The following is a 14,516-nucleotide window of genomic DNA, read 5'->3' on the forward strand; positions in this document are numbered from 1 at the left end:
AGTTGTCAATAGTGTTATTGGGAGTAGCTTGCTTTTTCGGAGGCATATTTCTCTAAGCACAACAAGTACAATTGGAAGCACAAAAATAATGATGTCCGCAGTGAACAACAAACTGCAACTAAGTATATATCACAACAAACCAAGAAACCGGGCCCAACCCAACCTTGGCCAACCTCGGACGGCCTCAGACGGCCCGCCCTTTGTCCGGGCTTCGTCCGGGCGTCCCGCTCGCGTCCCGCGTTGCGGGCGAGCCCCTCCTTTGTAGCGCCTCCAGGCGCAAGATTATGACGCGTTCCTGGAGCGCCGGTGCAGAGGCCCCTGGGAAAGCGAGTTTCTCCTTGCAGCGACCGCAGATGGTATCAGTGCGGCGGCGGGAGAACTCGTCAAGCGAAAACAGGCGAGCAGCTGGTCTTCTTGAAAAAGCGGTAAGTTCCTCAGCCAACGTGCAGTCTTGCAAAATGCCCCTCAGTCGGATTGCAACAGTTCACTTATAGTTTGTTTGCATTGGCTGATATTTTTATGCAGAGTGGTAACTCAGGAAAAAGTCTGTTGCCATGTTCTAAAAATCTTATGTATTGTCCCCATAAATTATTTCTTTTTATTGTTGTTTTACTGTAACGTCAATATATTTACATTAGCATATTACCATCCATTTTGTTTTCACTCAGCACTTTTATCCTATTCGAAGCTGCTTGGTAATATCTGATCTAACAAATCTAAGCCTCAACTGTAGTTGTTACGCTACTCTTTTTATAATTGACCTTTTATCAGATCGCTGAAATGTATATTTTATTGTTGGTCATTTTTAAGTAGAAATAGTTAATGTATAATAACTTTATTTTTGTGGCATTTTACAACGTGTTGCCTGCTTTATGGGCTAGCTCCTGAAATCAACAAATTATTGATTGATTGATTGATTGTTTTTGTGCTAGAAAAGTCACCTTATTGCACAAAACAATCCATAGCAGGGCTTTCCTCTTTCAAATGTGTGTTTCGGAATGCAACGCACATGGAAACAGAAAAAAACGAGGAGAAATACATATTTCTTCTTGTTACACCTCACCTCAGGAGGCATAGGATTTTGATGCATTTCCAGGTTTACAAGTCTTGTAAATCTAGGACTGCGTCAAAAACCATGGCAGTTGCATGGGAACACCCACCGCAATGCCCATGGAATGCCTTGGTTGCACAGAGTGAGGCAATTCAGTGAGTTGCACTGCATTGCATTACTCCATATTTGTGAAGCCATTCAAAGCCAGGCAAAGTGGCCTTGCCTGGCTCCATGAATATGACTGAGAGGCTAGCATCATACATGTACCACATTATGTGATGCAAGCATGACGCAAACCCTCATAAATATTCCCCTAAGTAGATGAGGTGCAGGGGAGGACAGAGAAATAGTGGAGTGAGGCGGGCAGGCCAATATGGGGAACTGATGATACATGAATTTGGACTGGTGTAGAATGGGATAGTAAATTACTTATTGCATGTTCTGGTGATGCTGTATGTGATATATGAAAGCATGGGCTTGTGACAGTGGAGCAATGCCAGCATGCATGAGAGACATTGGTGAGAGGCTGGTAAAAAGTAATATAGGCAGATAATACCCTGAGTACACATGGAGACTAGGGACATACAATGACAAAAGAAGGACATAGCAGCATTAAGGGAATTATGGGTGCTCTTGGGGGTGTGGTGGAGCTGGGCAAGACTGCACGAGAGGGATGATGGGACAATTGAACAGAAACAGACTTGGCTTCTAGATAAAAAAGGTGAAATATAATAATTGTTATCCTGAAACATACGTTATTGGAAATTAGGTGAACTTATTTGTTTTCTATTCAGGCAGCACTTGAGCATTTTTCAGACAGGCAGTAACAGATTTATGAATCATACTTATAAACAACAGAAACAGTCTACAGTACTGATATTGAAAACATTCATGAGGAGGTGGATATTAATAAAGAAATCAAATGGAAAACAGATGTGAAATCCAAAACTGTGATTCAAACTAAGGGCCTGATTACGAGTCTAGCAGTCTTGCGATTGCCAGGCTCACAGTGGCACATGGGTACAGTTCACCGTTTTGCTGATTTTGACTTTCAAAGTCGTTTCGGTGGAGGATCACCAGCTGCGGCAGGTAAAAGATGTTCCCTGGCAGTGGGGCAGCTTTGCCACAATGCAGTATGCTGAGTGGGGGCTGGCATAGTCTCGCTCAGCATATTAAGCGTTCGTCCATCGCCAGCAATTCAAGGCGGGAGTATCGTCATCAAAATGCTGCTAGTGGAGGAACAAAAGGGGCCCTACAGGGCCTCCATGTACCCCCACCATATTACCAAGAGCACACTAAAATTAGCTCAATCGACAGGTGGCATAATGAAGATCTTCAGCAGATCAGGTAAAAGAACAGTCAGCCCAGCTCTAGAAATCTATAAGACCCAAGCGTGAGTGGGTGCATTATATGGTGCCGAGTTATGGGGTGATGCCAAACTAGATTCCCTTCTAAAAATAGAAAATCAATTCCTTAGACAGTTGTACAGACTACCAATGAGCATCCCGCTGATACCGTTAAGACTAGACTCAGGTTTAATGGCGATAGCAGACATTTCGAGCCTTAGACCTATATTGTTTTGGCGTCGCCTTTGGGCCACTCCCGAACTAATTACATACAGGGAGGAGCTACTGGAGGTTATGTCAATCCGGGGTGCAGTTACACTTCCTTGGTTTGCTCATATAAAATCCCTACTGACCAATATAGGTCAGTAGTTGGACGGACCCAGATTGTGCCTGTTTGCAAACCACAAGGAAGCAAATTAAGGCCCAGCACGGAGATTATAGAAGGGCCCAACTACATTCTCGCCCCAAGACGGGGACACTATCCTTGGCTTTCTTGGAAGTCAAGGATGTTGCCCGCTTTGAGCCAATATTAAACCTGATTATGCCAGTGGAGGCAAGAAAGCTTTTCTTACAATTTCGGTTTGGGGTTCTCCCGCTCCGCTGTTATAGGCAAAGTGGAGCAAGGACCAAAAGGCACAGTGCCCTGCCTGCGGTTTCACTGACGAATCAGTGCAGCATGCGTTTTTTGGTTGCCCCGGCTATCATAAGGCCCGGAAACGTTGGTTGGTACAGATCTGCAGAAATAGTGGCAGTAGGCACTATCTGGAGGCATTTCGGATCCTGAGATCTGATCTTAGCATCCCAATCGTGTTTTCAGTCTCCAGATTCTTGTTTTCCATGTGGTGTACCAGAAGGGCTCTACTGAAACTATCCAATGAGGCCTAGGGCACGTTGCAATGTTTTTAATGTAATTACCTTCTTAACAATTGTATATTTTATAAATTATGATCAGTCTTTTCTATTCCTGATTTTTAACTATTTATTTATTTATTGGATCATGCACTTTCCGCTATGTAATTGCATAGCCCACCAGCTTGTAGTATCCCTAATGACTAGCCTTTTAATTCACGAAGCTTAAAGACTGTTGGATTGCTGCTCTTAATGTCCTATGTACGAAAATTGTGAGCAAATATGAATGTATGTTGTATATGATTTTAGGATTGTACTTTTTTAGGTCGTACTGACTGAAATAACGTTTTTCTGAACTGATAGCGATACATTCAGGGAGGCATAAAATATGGCACCCCTGTCTGTATTCCAACAAACTTCCAGCACAGCATGGACGTCACCCTCCATGCCGTGCAGAAACTATTTTGGCATTCTCATTGCGGGTGGCCCGTTTTCCAGGCACCGCCATGGGAAAGGAAAAGGAAGGCCAAATGTATTATGAGTTGAACTTGTGTTACACAAGTTCAACTTGTAATACGGGCAGGGGTCTTCAACCGGGTTTGGCGCAGCATAGGCGCAGGTGCTGCTGCACCAAACTCACAATCAGGCCCTAAGATTTTACAAAGCAGTAGCAAATGAAACACTCAAAATTGTGCTTCATGTGTCAAGTTTGTTCTAATACATGTGTGAATTTTTAATTGTATATTTCAAAGCAAAGATCCTGATATTGGCCAGTCCAATGAGGAAGGGTTTCTTTCTAGTTGATTGCTTGCATATCAGTAGTCGGCAACGTTGGGCAAAACAGTAGGTCATCCAGCAGTAGAGAGCCCTAATCTCACTGGAAGCAACTGACATTACATTTAAATAATTAAACATTTATTTTCGATTTCCACGATGCTTGCTAAATAAGCTGCAATGAAGAACTTAGTGCATCACGTCCTTGAATTTAGGGTTTACAGTATGTATGTGAAAGTGTTATCTGATGCATGTTTGTCTGTGCACGTGTGTTTGTGTGTGTGTGTGTGTGTGTGCTGCGTAAGAGTGGAGTGATGCCTGCCAAATAGTGGAGTGCAGAGTAGTTGGGAGTTAGTGGGCGGGCCAGAGCAAGGGGTGGAAAGAGTGTGACAGGGTAACAGGTGTTGAGTGAGGTGGAGGCTAGAGTGAGGAAGGGGCGTAGTAGGAGCTGAGGCAGATTGGGTGGGATCAGCGAGGATTTAAAGAGGTGTTAGGGGAAGCATAGATAGATGGGTGGGGTCCCAATGACTAAAAAGGCATTCCTAGATGGAGTAGGAGCCTGAGACACTCATCAAGAGGAGAGCTAAACGTGAGCACACGTTCAATGGTTCACTCTATAGATGGCTCAAGTACATATGATGGGCCTTATTGTGGGAAAACCAACATTTTTTTTGCTGCACCCCCCCCTTGATTTTGGGTGAGGGGCAGTCAAATTTGGAGGGCAGTATTAAAAGGGGCTTGAGGTGCATTATGAAGTGTGTAGGGGGCACAGAAAGACATGGCCCTGGGTAATTTGTTTGGGGGGCTAACCATAGTTTATATTGCTCCCTTCATCCATTATGGGGTGCACCCCAAAAGAATAGGGCAAAAAAGCGGGCTAGGGGATGAACGGGTTCTTGACAGTTTCTATTACCAGCCAAAGCTTCTGCGGTTATAGTTTTGGAAGGTACAACAAGGAGCATGTGGTGTTATTTTTGCAGGGGAGGGGGCTTCCCAAGATTTAATTGCCTTCCCTCCCCCAGTGTGGAATGTTATAGGTACCCTTGGAAAATTTTGATAAAAAACAGATGGAATAGAGAGATTCCTTCTATGAAATCAGGGAGCACGAACATTTGCAAAATGAAAGGTGGCAGTGGAGCAGATGAATGGGACAGTGAAAGGATACCTGTGGCAATTGGTTGTATGGGCCATAGAGAATAATCATAGCATGCAAATAGGCAGCAGTCCAGGAACTAGCAATGTCTGTTGAGAGTTTGGAGTTGTCTTCAATTTATTTGTCCTCCTTATGTTTGGTATGATTCACAGAGGAAAGGCCAGACCTAACTGTAAGGCAGAATATGTATTTATGATTTAAAGAAATATAGTCTGAGAGAGCTGCGAGGGACTGTACAGAGCGGGAAAAGCCTATATACCCGAGCAATGTGCCTCCAACAGGATATTTGAGACTGAACAGTGAGAGAAGCAGCTGGGTTACTGATGGTATGTAAATGGAGGGTACATAGGAAGGGTGTTTGTTGTCACTCAAAGGATTGAAACGTGGTTAGTGCACTACCAAAGCTGGGGTACCAGGAGGGAACATTTGAGTGGTAAGGAGATGGTGCTAACCAGAGGTCAAAAAAGGTGTCAGAGACACAGAGGTATGGGGATCCTGGTCCCACAGTGAGGGGGTGGTCAAAAGTTCCTGCTAAAGATTTCGGTCCAACAGTGACCAAATGTTGTCCAGCCTGGCTCCCTCAGTAACCTTTCCCCAGTATCTTTCTATCCTGCAGTTGGTTGGCTGGGCAAGCTTCCCAAAGCTTTTCTTGGCCTCATTCCCTTAAAGGAGTGGCTGACATTTCGGGCCTCAGGTAATCCCGGGGGGTGCGCTACTAACATCCTGGGAAAAACCTCACTAACCATGCATATTTATGCACCAAACATTGAAAATCGTTACACCAGCAAAGCCTCATATCAAACCTGTCAGCTTTAAAGAGGTGTAAGTGTTTTTATTTGAGGGAAATATTCATCTGTGCTTCCTCTCCCATCTGGGGACTATGGAAGTGCTGTTCCTCTCTCACATGTCCCTTCAAAGAGAAAGATGACCCACTCACTCAAATACTCAGCAAACATTTACACATTGACACTTTCATCGTGCTGTTTACCTTCCAAAAATGTCCCCCTGCCGCACAAATACAGGCAAGCCATTCTTCATTACTCATTCACTCAGTCATTGCAGTCCTTCACTATGGAGCCATCTGCAAGACCAACATGAACAAGAGGTATGTCAGCTAGCAGAAGAAAAGCCTTTGGTGTGCTATTATGTTCATACTGCTGCCCTCTAGTAACACCACATGGCAACTGCAGCATAATAAATCGACTAGAAAAAGGGCTATCCTATGCAAATAATGTCCGCCCGGGAATACTTTCTTCTGAGACGGTCGCCGGCTTTGCGCCATGATACTGTTCCAACACATGTTTTGTCAGACAAATTCAAAAGCAGCCTATTTATCTTAGGCTAACGGTTTGACGCTCAAAGTCCACACATGGTGATGTCACCCTCATTTAGCAAGGTCCTAAATTGCCTGCCGTCATCCTCTATACAGAACCTGGGCGTTTGTGGGCGTTTGTGGGTGTTCTTCAAAGGAAGGAAGGGGGTGTTTAAAGCCCCAGCCCAGCCCAGTCCAGCCCAGTCCAGCCCAGCCCAGCCCAGCCCAGCGATGTGATGCTCCAACCCTTCACCTGCTGCTGCCACAGGCATGATGAACACCTGCAGAAGTAAAGGCCTGTCTCTGCCCTTTTTTGCCTCTTGAAAAAAATAACCTTTCTAGCTTCTTATTACACCTAATAAAGAGACTTTCACTTGCCTCAAACTTAGCCGATCATTTCATTAGCCAGAGCTCATACTTGATCTTTATTCTAAACCAACCTCACTGGCACCAAACCCCTGATTTGAAAGATCAGCTCACGCCAAAATGAAAAATTATCACCATACAACCTATTTTACTATCAGTGCAGCACTTTCCTCACATTCTTGTGCTCAGTTATACCCCTGGAGGCCACATTTGGCTCTACAATATACCGAATTTAAAGGAAAAAGAATTATACATTGATAAAGGAAGATAAGGTTTTTTCCCTATCACACCTACTTGAGAAGAAGGGAGGTTGGTAGAAGTTGATGAGGGAAAAGATTTGTAATTTTGGGGCACGTGTGCCGAAAAGGTTTGCCATTTTTTTCCTTAGTTTTTCCATGTGAAAAAAAGAAAGTTAGCAAATGAAAAATAAGCACTATTTGAAAATGTACCACATTAGGACACTATCACAGCTTTGGCAGGACTCAAACCCCCATCTTGTGAGAGCCCTCACCACCAGAGGCACACGACATACCGTTGAGCTATTGCTCCTTGGTGATTAAGGACATTGCAGTCGCAACTATAAGCAACATACAGGCCCTGGAGTCATTGCCTCTGGCTTCTATTGCACATGAAAATGGTGACCATGATATAGGGATGATTTGATAGGATATGGATGTGGATGCCAGGGTGGTCCAGTGGATAAGTTCCTTACTTCCAGCCAAACAACCAGGGTTCAAATCTGGTTTTTGGAAGCAGGTGATCGATGGTGGCACAACAGAGGTAAGTTGGAGGTTGGCCAATTGGTAAGTAAGGTGTGAGGGTGAGTAAGAGAGATGGGGAGAAAAATGTCAATGGCTAAGAATTTGTCAAGCATTCAATCCATAGCTTTTTGAACCAAGTGATTTTCTCAAAGGTTATGCTCAGATGTGGTTTCAGAGTTCCCTGGTCATCTAGCTATACCTTTTTGCTGCCAGGGTTATTTGGCAGCAGTGAGAAAATGTACATCTAAAATCATTAAAGGTTATTCATGGAAGGCCTTTTGCCCACTTACAGCTGGCCAGGTAATGTGTTCAAAACTTGTCACACTTCCAAACAAGGCAAAATCATCATCACAGACGGTCTCCTTGATATCTTAAATGCCACAATAATACTCTGATGATTTGCTCCCTGTAAATCTGATTAATGATTTGATCCTAGAAAAATGTTATTCTGGGTTAACTGAAGAACTGTGAAAAAAAGTAAACTCCTCTGTAGAGCTGGTAGATCATAGGGAAGGAGTTTATAATCCTCAATCCAAAACCATTTACTAGCTTGAGGAAAGGAAGTACAAACTTTTTCTGATCATTTGATTTATTTGCGAACTTCCACAAATCACACTGGAGAGTTATATAGAATCATCAGAACACTTCAGGAGACCGCTATTTGTATGCCAGCAATGCTATCCTCAGCTCTTGTTTGTGTACACCTTTCCATTTTTTAATTACCAAAATTAAGTAAATGAGATTAGAAATTGATGCTGACATTGTCAGTTGTACATCCTACCTTGGTAAGATTGTATAATCACTAAGATTTTTTGCCTGTTCAGCTCAGACCATGCCTATCTTACTATTCGGATTCAGCAGAGCCATTTTACAGGTGTCTCTCACACATCTGTCCAGATAAAAACTTCCTGAAATTGGCACATTTTATCTGATTTGAAATATTGTTTATTAGCTGGTGATATTACATCTTACTCGAAGAAAGCCATTATGCAACCATTACTGCTCATATCTTCATTAGATCCCACATTTGTAAACAATGTCAGACCTATCTCATAGCAAAACTTTTGGATTTTTTTTTTTGATAATCAACAAGCTGGGTTTTAACAAGGTCACAGCACTGAGTTGGTCATTGCATCAGTCTTGAATAACCTTTGAATGATTATGGAGCCCAGAGTTCCAGAAACCTTACGGCTCCTGGACCTGTAGATTGATTTGACACTATAGATTGTTAGATACTGATTAGAAAAAAACGTTCTGATGTAGTCACAAAAGACCTTTATCTGTCCTGGTTGAAATATTTTCTTTCAAACAGGCAACACAAGGTAGCTACTCCTTACATTTTATCGCCTCCCACAGGGCTCCATTTTTTCACCTCTTCTATTTAATATCTATATGTGGCTCTTGAAGCATCTGTTGCGTTACCTGAGAACTTAGGGGCATATTAGTAAGAACCTTGTTAAAATTATTGCAGTCTTAGGGACAGGAAACTGCCGCTAAAACGTTGATAATGGGCTTGCTAATATGCGGTATAGAATTCCAATAGAAGCCAGGTTAGATGTCATGCACATCTAACCTGGGCTTTTATTGGAATTCTATAATGCATATTAGCAAGCCCATTATCGGCGTTCTAGTGGCACTTTCCTGCCGCTAAAACAGCGATAATTTTAACAAGGTTCTTGCTAATATGCCCCTAAGTCCCTCATGTATGCTGATGAACCCAAATTTATGTTTGGACTATCTCCCAATGAAGCCAAGGATCAATATGATACATTTTACTGGCAGACAGAGCCTTTCATACATGTGTTGGTGGTTGTCCGAAAACTATTTAAAATTGAACCCTGATAAAACTGAATTTATATTCACCTCTCATAAAATATAAGTCCAGGAACATTGTTGTCCTTGTATAGGTTTCCTCCCATCTCCAGCCTCTTCTGTTCATAACTTAGGTGTCTATATTGATATGGGTCTCAACCTCAGTATTCAAGTAGCTACACCTTCCAAGTCTTCTTACTATCAGCTAAAATGTTGTGGCAGATATTTCCTTCCTTGGAATCTGAACTAAGAATTCCTGTAGTCACAGCTACTATTCAATCAAGATTAGATTGCTGTAACTCCATCTTCTTAGTGGGACACAAGAAACACCAAACTACAACTGAAGCCAAAACAATGAAGTCTGCATGATTTGCAGCCAAAAAATGTACTCTCCTACCAAAGCAATTAAAACTATTCACTAGCTCTTGGTTCATGTAAGAATCAACTTTAAGGCCAAGACTATAGTGCATATGGCAATTTATTCTCACCTGCTTGTTCTCATGGCACAACAATTTCATTAGTATATGCCTCAGAAACATCTGAGATCAATCAGGGATTTAATCAATCAGGGATTTGTGAAAAGTGCTACTCACCCGTGGAGGTCTCAAGGTCTCCAATGTGTACTACTTGTCCCCTGATTCGGTAATGCATGTTTTTGGACACTGCTTTTTTCTGCGTCTGAAGCAAGAACTTGGAACAGCTTGTTTTTGAACCTTTGCAGCATACCTTCTTTCATCCAATTTAGAAAGACCTTAAAAACGTATCTGTTTCACCAATTATTTACCTGAATCATCCTCCTTTCAGTGTCAAGAAACCCTTATTGAGCATTAGACTTAATCAAATACATTAAACATAAAGACTCATGCTGTACCTATCCAAAGCGGTCCGATAAGGCAAAATCCAATCTCGCAATGCTTGTCTTCTGGTACAAGAATGTCCTGACCTGGCAGTTTGGTCTGGGCTACCCCTGTGTAGTGGAGTCAAGACTAATATGTAGAAGGCTAGTTCCAGTCCGTTTTGGAAAATATTGTGCAAAAATGTTGGATTGGAAAATGGCTGATATTATTTCAAGCACTCCATCCATCACTTTTAGTACCCAGTAAGTCCTCCTAGTTTGGGGGTTATGCAGATCCATGGCTTTCAATTCCACAGGATCCAAACTGCAATTCACCTGTCTTTAGTTGCTTGTGTTCACACACCTATCCAGACAATTTCACTGGGATCACCTCTTGAGGTAAGACTAATTTTCACATGGATGGTTTCTATCTCTAATGGTACATGTGAGCTAAAAAAGATGCACTGATATGAGGCCCATAATAATTACTAGTGGCTGAAATGTATTCAGATAATTCAGTATGTTACATGTTGAGCTGTTGATGGGAGTTTTCTTATGTAGGAAGGGTAGGTTGAGATGTAGTTAGCAAGATTGCTATGCAACAGGATTTAAACTTCATCTTACTGATGTGACCCTAAAGAGTTGAAACTATTCTGACGTGATTTGTATTACAGTTTAAAGGGGGCCCAACCTGGCAGTGCATTCTGGACTATCCCTTGTGGATCAGGGCCAAGATTGATTTGATCTGGCTTCCCCTGAGTGTTATGGCACAGAGGTAAACAAAAATGTGCTGGGATGAGGCCCAGGGTAATTTCTGGTGATTGGAATTAATTGGAATGAATTCAAGCTTTCTATCTATCACTTTTTGTGCTGTCTAACATGAGCATCCCCAAGTAAGAAAGTAAGAGACGTATGTACAGGCATAGGTCACAAGCTCTCTGTGCCTTAAGACTCATGCTTTTCTTCACTGATGATGCCCAGTAAGGCAAAAACAAGCCCATGGTTGCAAGTATTTCCATCCTGACCTGATCTTTGCATTTTTATTTCTACAGACCGTTTGGGATGGGACCAATATTGATTTGCATATGTATGGTAGCAGAGACAAGCTAAAAAAAGATAGAATGACATGTGACACACAGTAAATTACCAGTGACTAAGACTATTTCAAGCATTACATCTATCACTTTTTGTGCTGCCTGTGTACTGGTGTAGATTACCATTTGCATGAGAAAAGACTCCTCCTCCCCCTCTCTACTATATCCTCTTCCTATGTTCTGAGCTAGTAGTGTGGAAAAACCCTGAGTCATTTGTTCTCAGTTTGTATCAACTGACCCATTAGTGTTAGAAATCCTGTCTTCTCTCTCTCCCTTTTTTTGCAGTGTAGTAGGAAGTTTGAAGTGGTTAGCTTCATCTATTTGTTGTTGATTTCTCTCACAGGTGAAATCCTAATTCAGGCCTTAAGTGGTTTAGGACTTTCACCAATTTCAAGATTCCTATAAGACTAAAATGTACATTTACCACTGCTTACATACCAACTTAGAACTGTTTCTATAGTAATTTATCAATAAGTAAATGGATCAAGCATATTTATATGCCATTATTATAGACTGCATCCTACTGAACCTTTCTAATCCCTTTTTCAAAATACTTTGAAAACTAATTAGGAGTTTGTCAGGCAGTATTCTTTCAGTAAAGGCAGATGAAAGCACTATGACAGTATCTTTTTGTATCTTCTGATGAACCACAATTACTGTGGTTACCCTGAAAAGCAGAAAAAGCATTTGAATGGCCATCGTCAGTTTAGAAGGCCCGCCACCTAAGTGGAAGTGTGTTTTTAAAAACAAATATCTTATGACCCCAACATTGAGGTAGGTTATTGTCTGGGTTTAGTTGTCATTACTTTAATTTTTCATGGTCCTCCAGCAAGATAGATTCACTACTTTTTCCTGACAAGAGTACTCTTTTAGCTATTTTAACCCTGAGGGATAGGTCTTAGGGATAATTTTTCTTTCTTATGAGTTGATAACTAACAGTAAATCTAGTATAAATATGTTCTTTATGTCTTTATCCCAACCCACATTAACACTGCCCACAATCCCAATTTACTGGAGAGGCTGCTATGTTTAATACAATCCTATGCTCCGGTAGTTTAATGCTTTACTTACATTTAAGTCTTATTTTTCTTGAATGTTTTCACCTGGATAAGGATTTGTTATGTTCTGCTTGAATTGCATCACTCTTCTTAGTACTGCTGCTGAAACGTTTTTCTGCTGCACTGTAGGAGGCCAATTTTCTCTCTATGTGCTAGATTTTATCATCTTACTCAACACCTTATTTAAATCAGGTCCTGTGATTGGCTGGATCAAAAAGCTCAATTTAAATAGTATAATACACGATATTGGGATAAAATGCTTTTTGAATATTCTGTTCTATGATGGGAAAGTATGATAAAACTAGAATTCTTCTAAGAAGAAGGATGAGAATGTGCAAAACTTGCCATGGCTCCAGTCAACTGCACACCTGCCATCTGGGACTTCTTGTTCCCCTGAATGTTAGTGACTTTAAGAGATACACATGCCAATGTTTCAGTCCTTTTAGTGCCTGAGAGTCAGGGAAAACAGGAGCCATATGTGTCGGGAGATGATCCATTTCTCATCTGTGTTAAGGTCACATCCCCTTGCTTTGCTTTTACCTGTCATATGGTGCTATAGCCCCTCTAAGGATGTAGAGCATGCAGCATGAAACTGTTTTCATGCTATGAGAATGAGGTGGAAGTTAAGTTAAAGCAAGGCAAAGGCAAGGTGGCTTAATCTCCCCATAGATTAAAATTAACAGCATGAGCTGTAGAAGAGGATGCTAACTCATCCTTGCTTTTCTCTATCACACCCACTGCCTCAGCTTCTCCTGTGCCAAATCCCACAGGCCCTTCACAATGGCAGCAGACAGGAAGGGCTGTCACTGTAGGTGAGAACTTCGGAACGTTGGTAGCAGCTGCTGTAGGCAAACAATTATAGCCAGCTTCATTGTTTCCCTACCAGGACATAGAATGCCAACGTTCCATGCCAAACAGGGAGACCATTTGAGCACTGTCACCAATGTCAAAATAACCCATTTGGTATTGAATAAGACTTCGCCTCAAATTTGATATTAATGAGGATGACTATAACAGTATGAAAGATCATTACTACATCATGATCAACAAACATAAATGAAAGCATGAATCAACCAATCAATCAACCAATCATTTGCTTTATTCGGAAAAAGACATGTCCATAGAAGAACAATATCACACAGCAATACATAAAGACACAAATAGCATGAATCATTCGGATACATAATTAGATCACATCATTGCATATGTAGCAAGCGTAAGTATGACTCATTTAGAAAATCATTCACAAATAAAAAGTATTCACTACTAGTATATAAACAGAAATCTTATTTTAGCCTTGGAAATCTTGGCCTTTAGCTTTCTCTGCAAACGCTCAGCCCGATTCACGAAGTAAATCATGTGTAGTACAGTTACGAACGCAGACTGTTCACACTTCAGGCGAAACCTCGGCATTGGCCACTGCAGAGAGCTTGCCACGTGGAGGTTCCGCCGCGGATTTTGAGATTCCGCCACAAGTGCAGGGAATCCTTACTCGTAACTTAACTACACATAAGTACTTCCATGAATCGAGCCCTCTGTCGTAAAATGTGCTCTGGATTAGCCAGAAACATCAGAATTATTAGCTTATCTTTTTTTTCTGAATCCTTTTTTCAACTGTGAATGTGACCAGTAAATATGATTATATAGATGCTAAAAACAACACTTTGATGTATATAATAAGGGCAATTATGTTCTGTACAATGCATCAGTAGAAAATAGACAATTTAATGACTGAATCTAAAAAAATGTGTCTAGGAAATGCATATATACATACCTCCCAGGAGTTCTACCTTCTGGTGGATTATAACCTGTTCTAACTGAAAGACAAAAATGACATCAAGTGACACTTTTAAAATACATTAATATTTGCATTCTTTTTTTAGTAACAAACATTAACAATATAGGAGAGCATGTTGTTGAGCTAAATATAGTCTTAAGTTTATATATGAAATGGCCTTTAAAATAGAATAAAAAATAATATCAAAACAGTCATAGGTGAATTGTCCTTTACAGACCATGATACATATATACAGTACAGGGGTGTTTACAAATGCATAAACTACCTAATTAATCATGTAGCTATTGTGAGAAATCAAGGTCAGAAG

The 14,516-nt window shown here is 41.3% G+C and overlaps 1 protein-coding gene across 1 annotated transcript in view; it reads right to left on the reverse strand.

The window, feature by feature from the left end:
* PLSCR5 (phospholipid scramblase family member 5) overlaps positions 1-14,516 on the reverse strand; it is a 284,029-nt gene that overhangs the window by 96,747 nt on the left and 172,766 nt on the right. The window contains exon 3 of the mRNA XM_086944892.1: positions 14,186-14,228. Coding sequence (XP_086801018.1) covers positions 14,186-14,228 — 43 coding nt within the window. The remainder of the gene's footprint in view (positions 1-14,185; positions 14,229-14,516) is intronic.

Source organism: Lissotriton vulgaris, chromosome 11 (assembly GCF_964263255.1).
Source record: "Lissotriton vulgaris chromosome 11, aLisVul1.2, whole genome shotgun sequence".
Lineage (NCBI taxonomy): Eukaryota > Metazoa > Chordata > Amphibia > Caudata > Salamandridae > Lissotriton > Lissotriton vulgaris.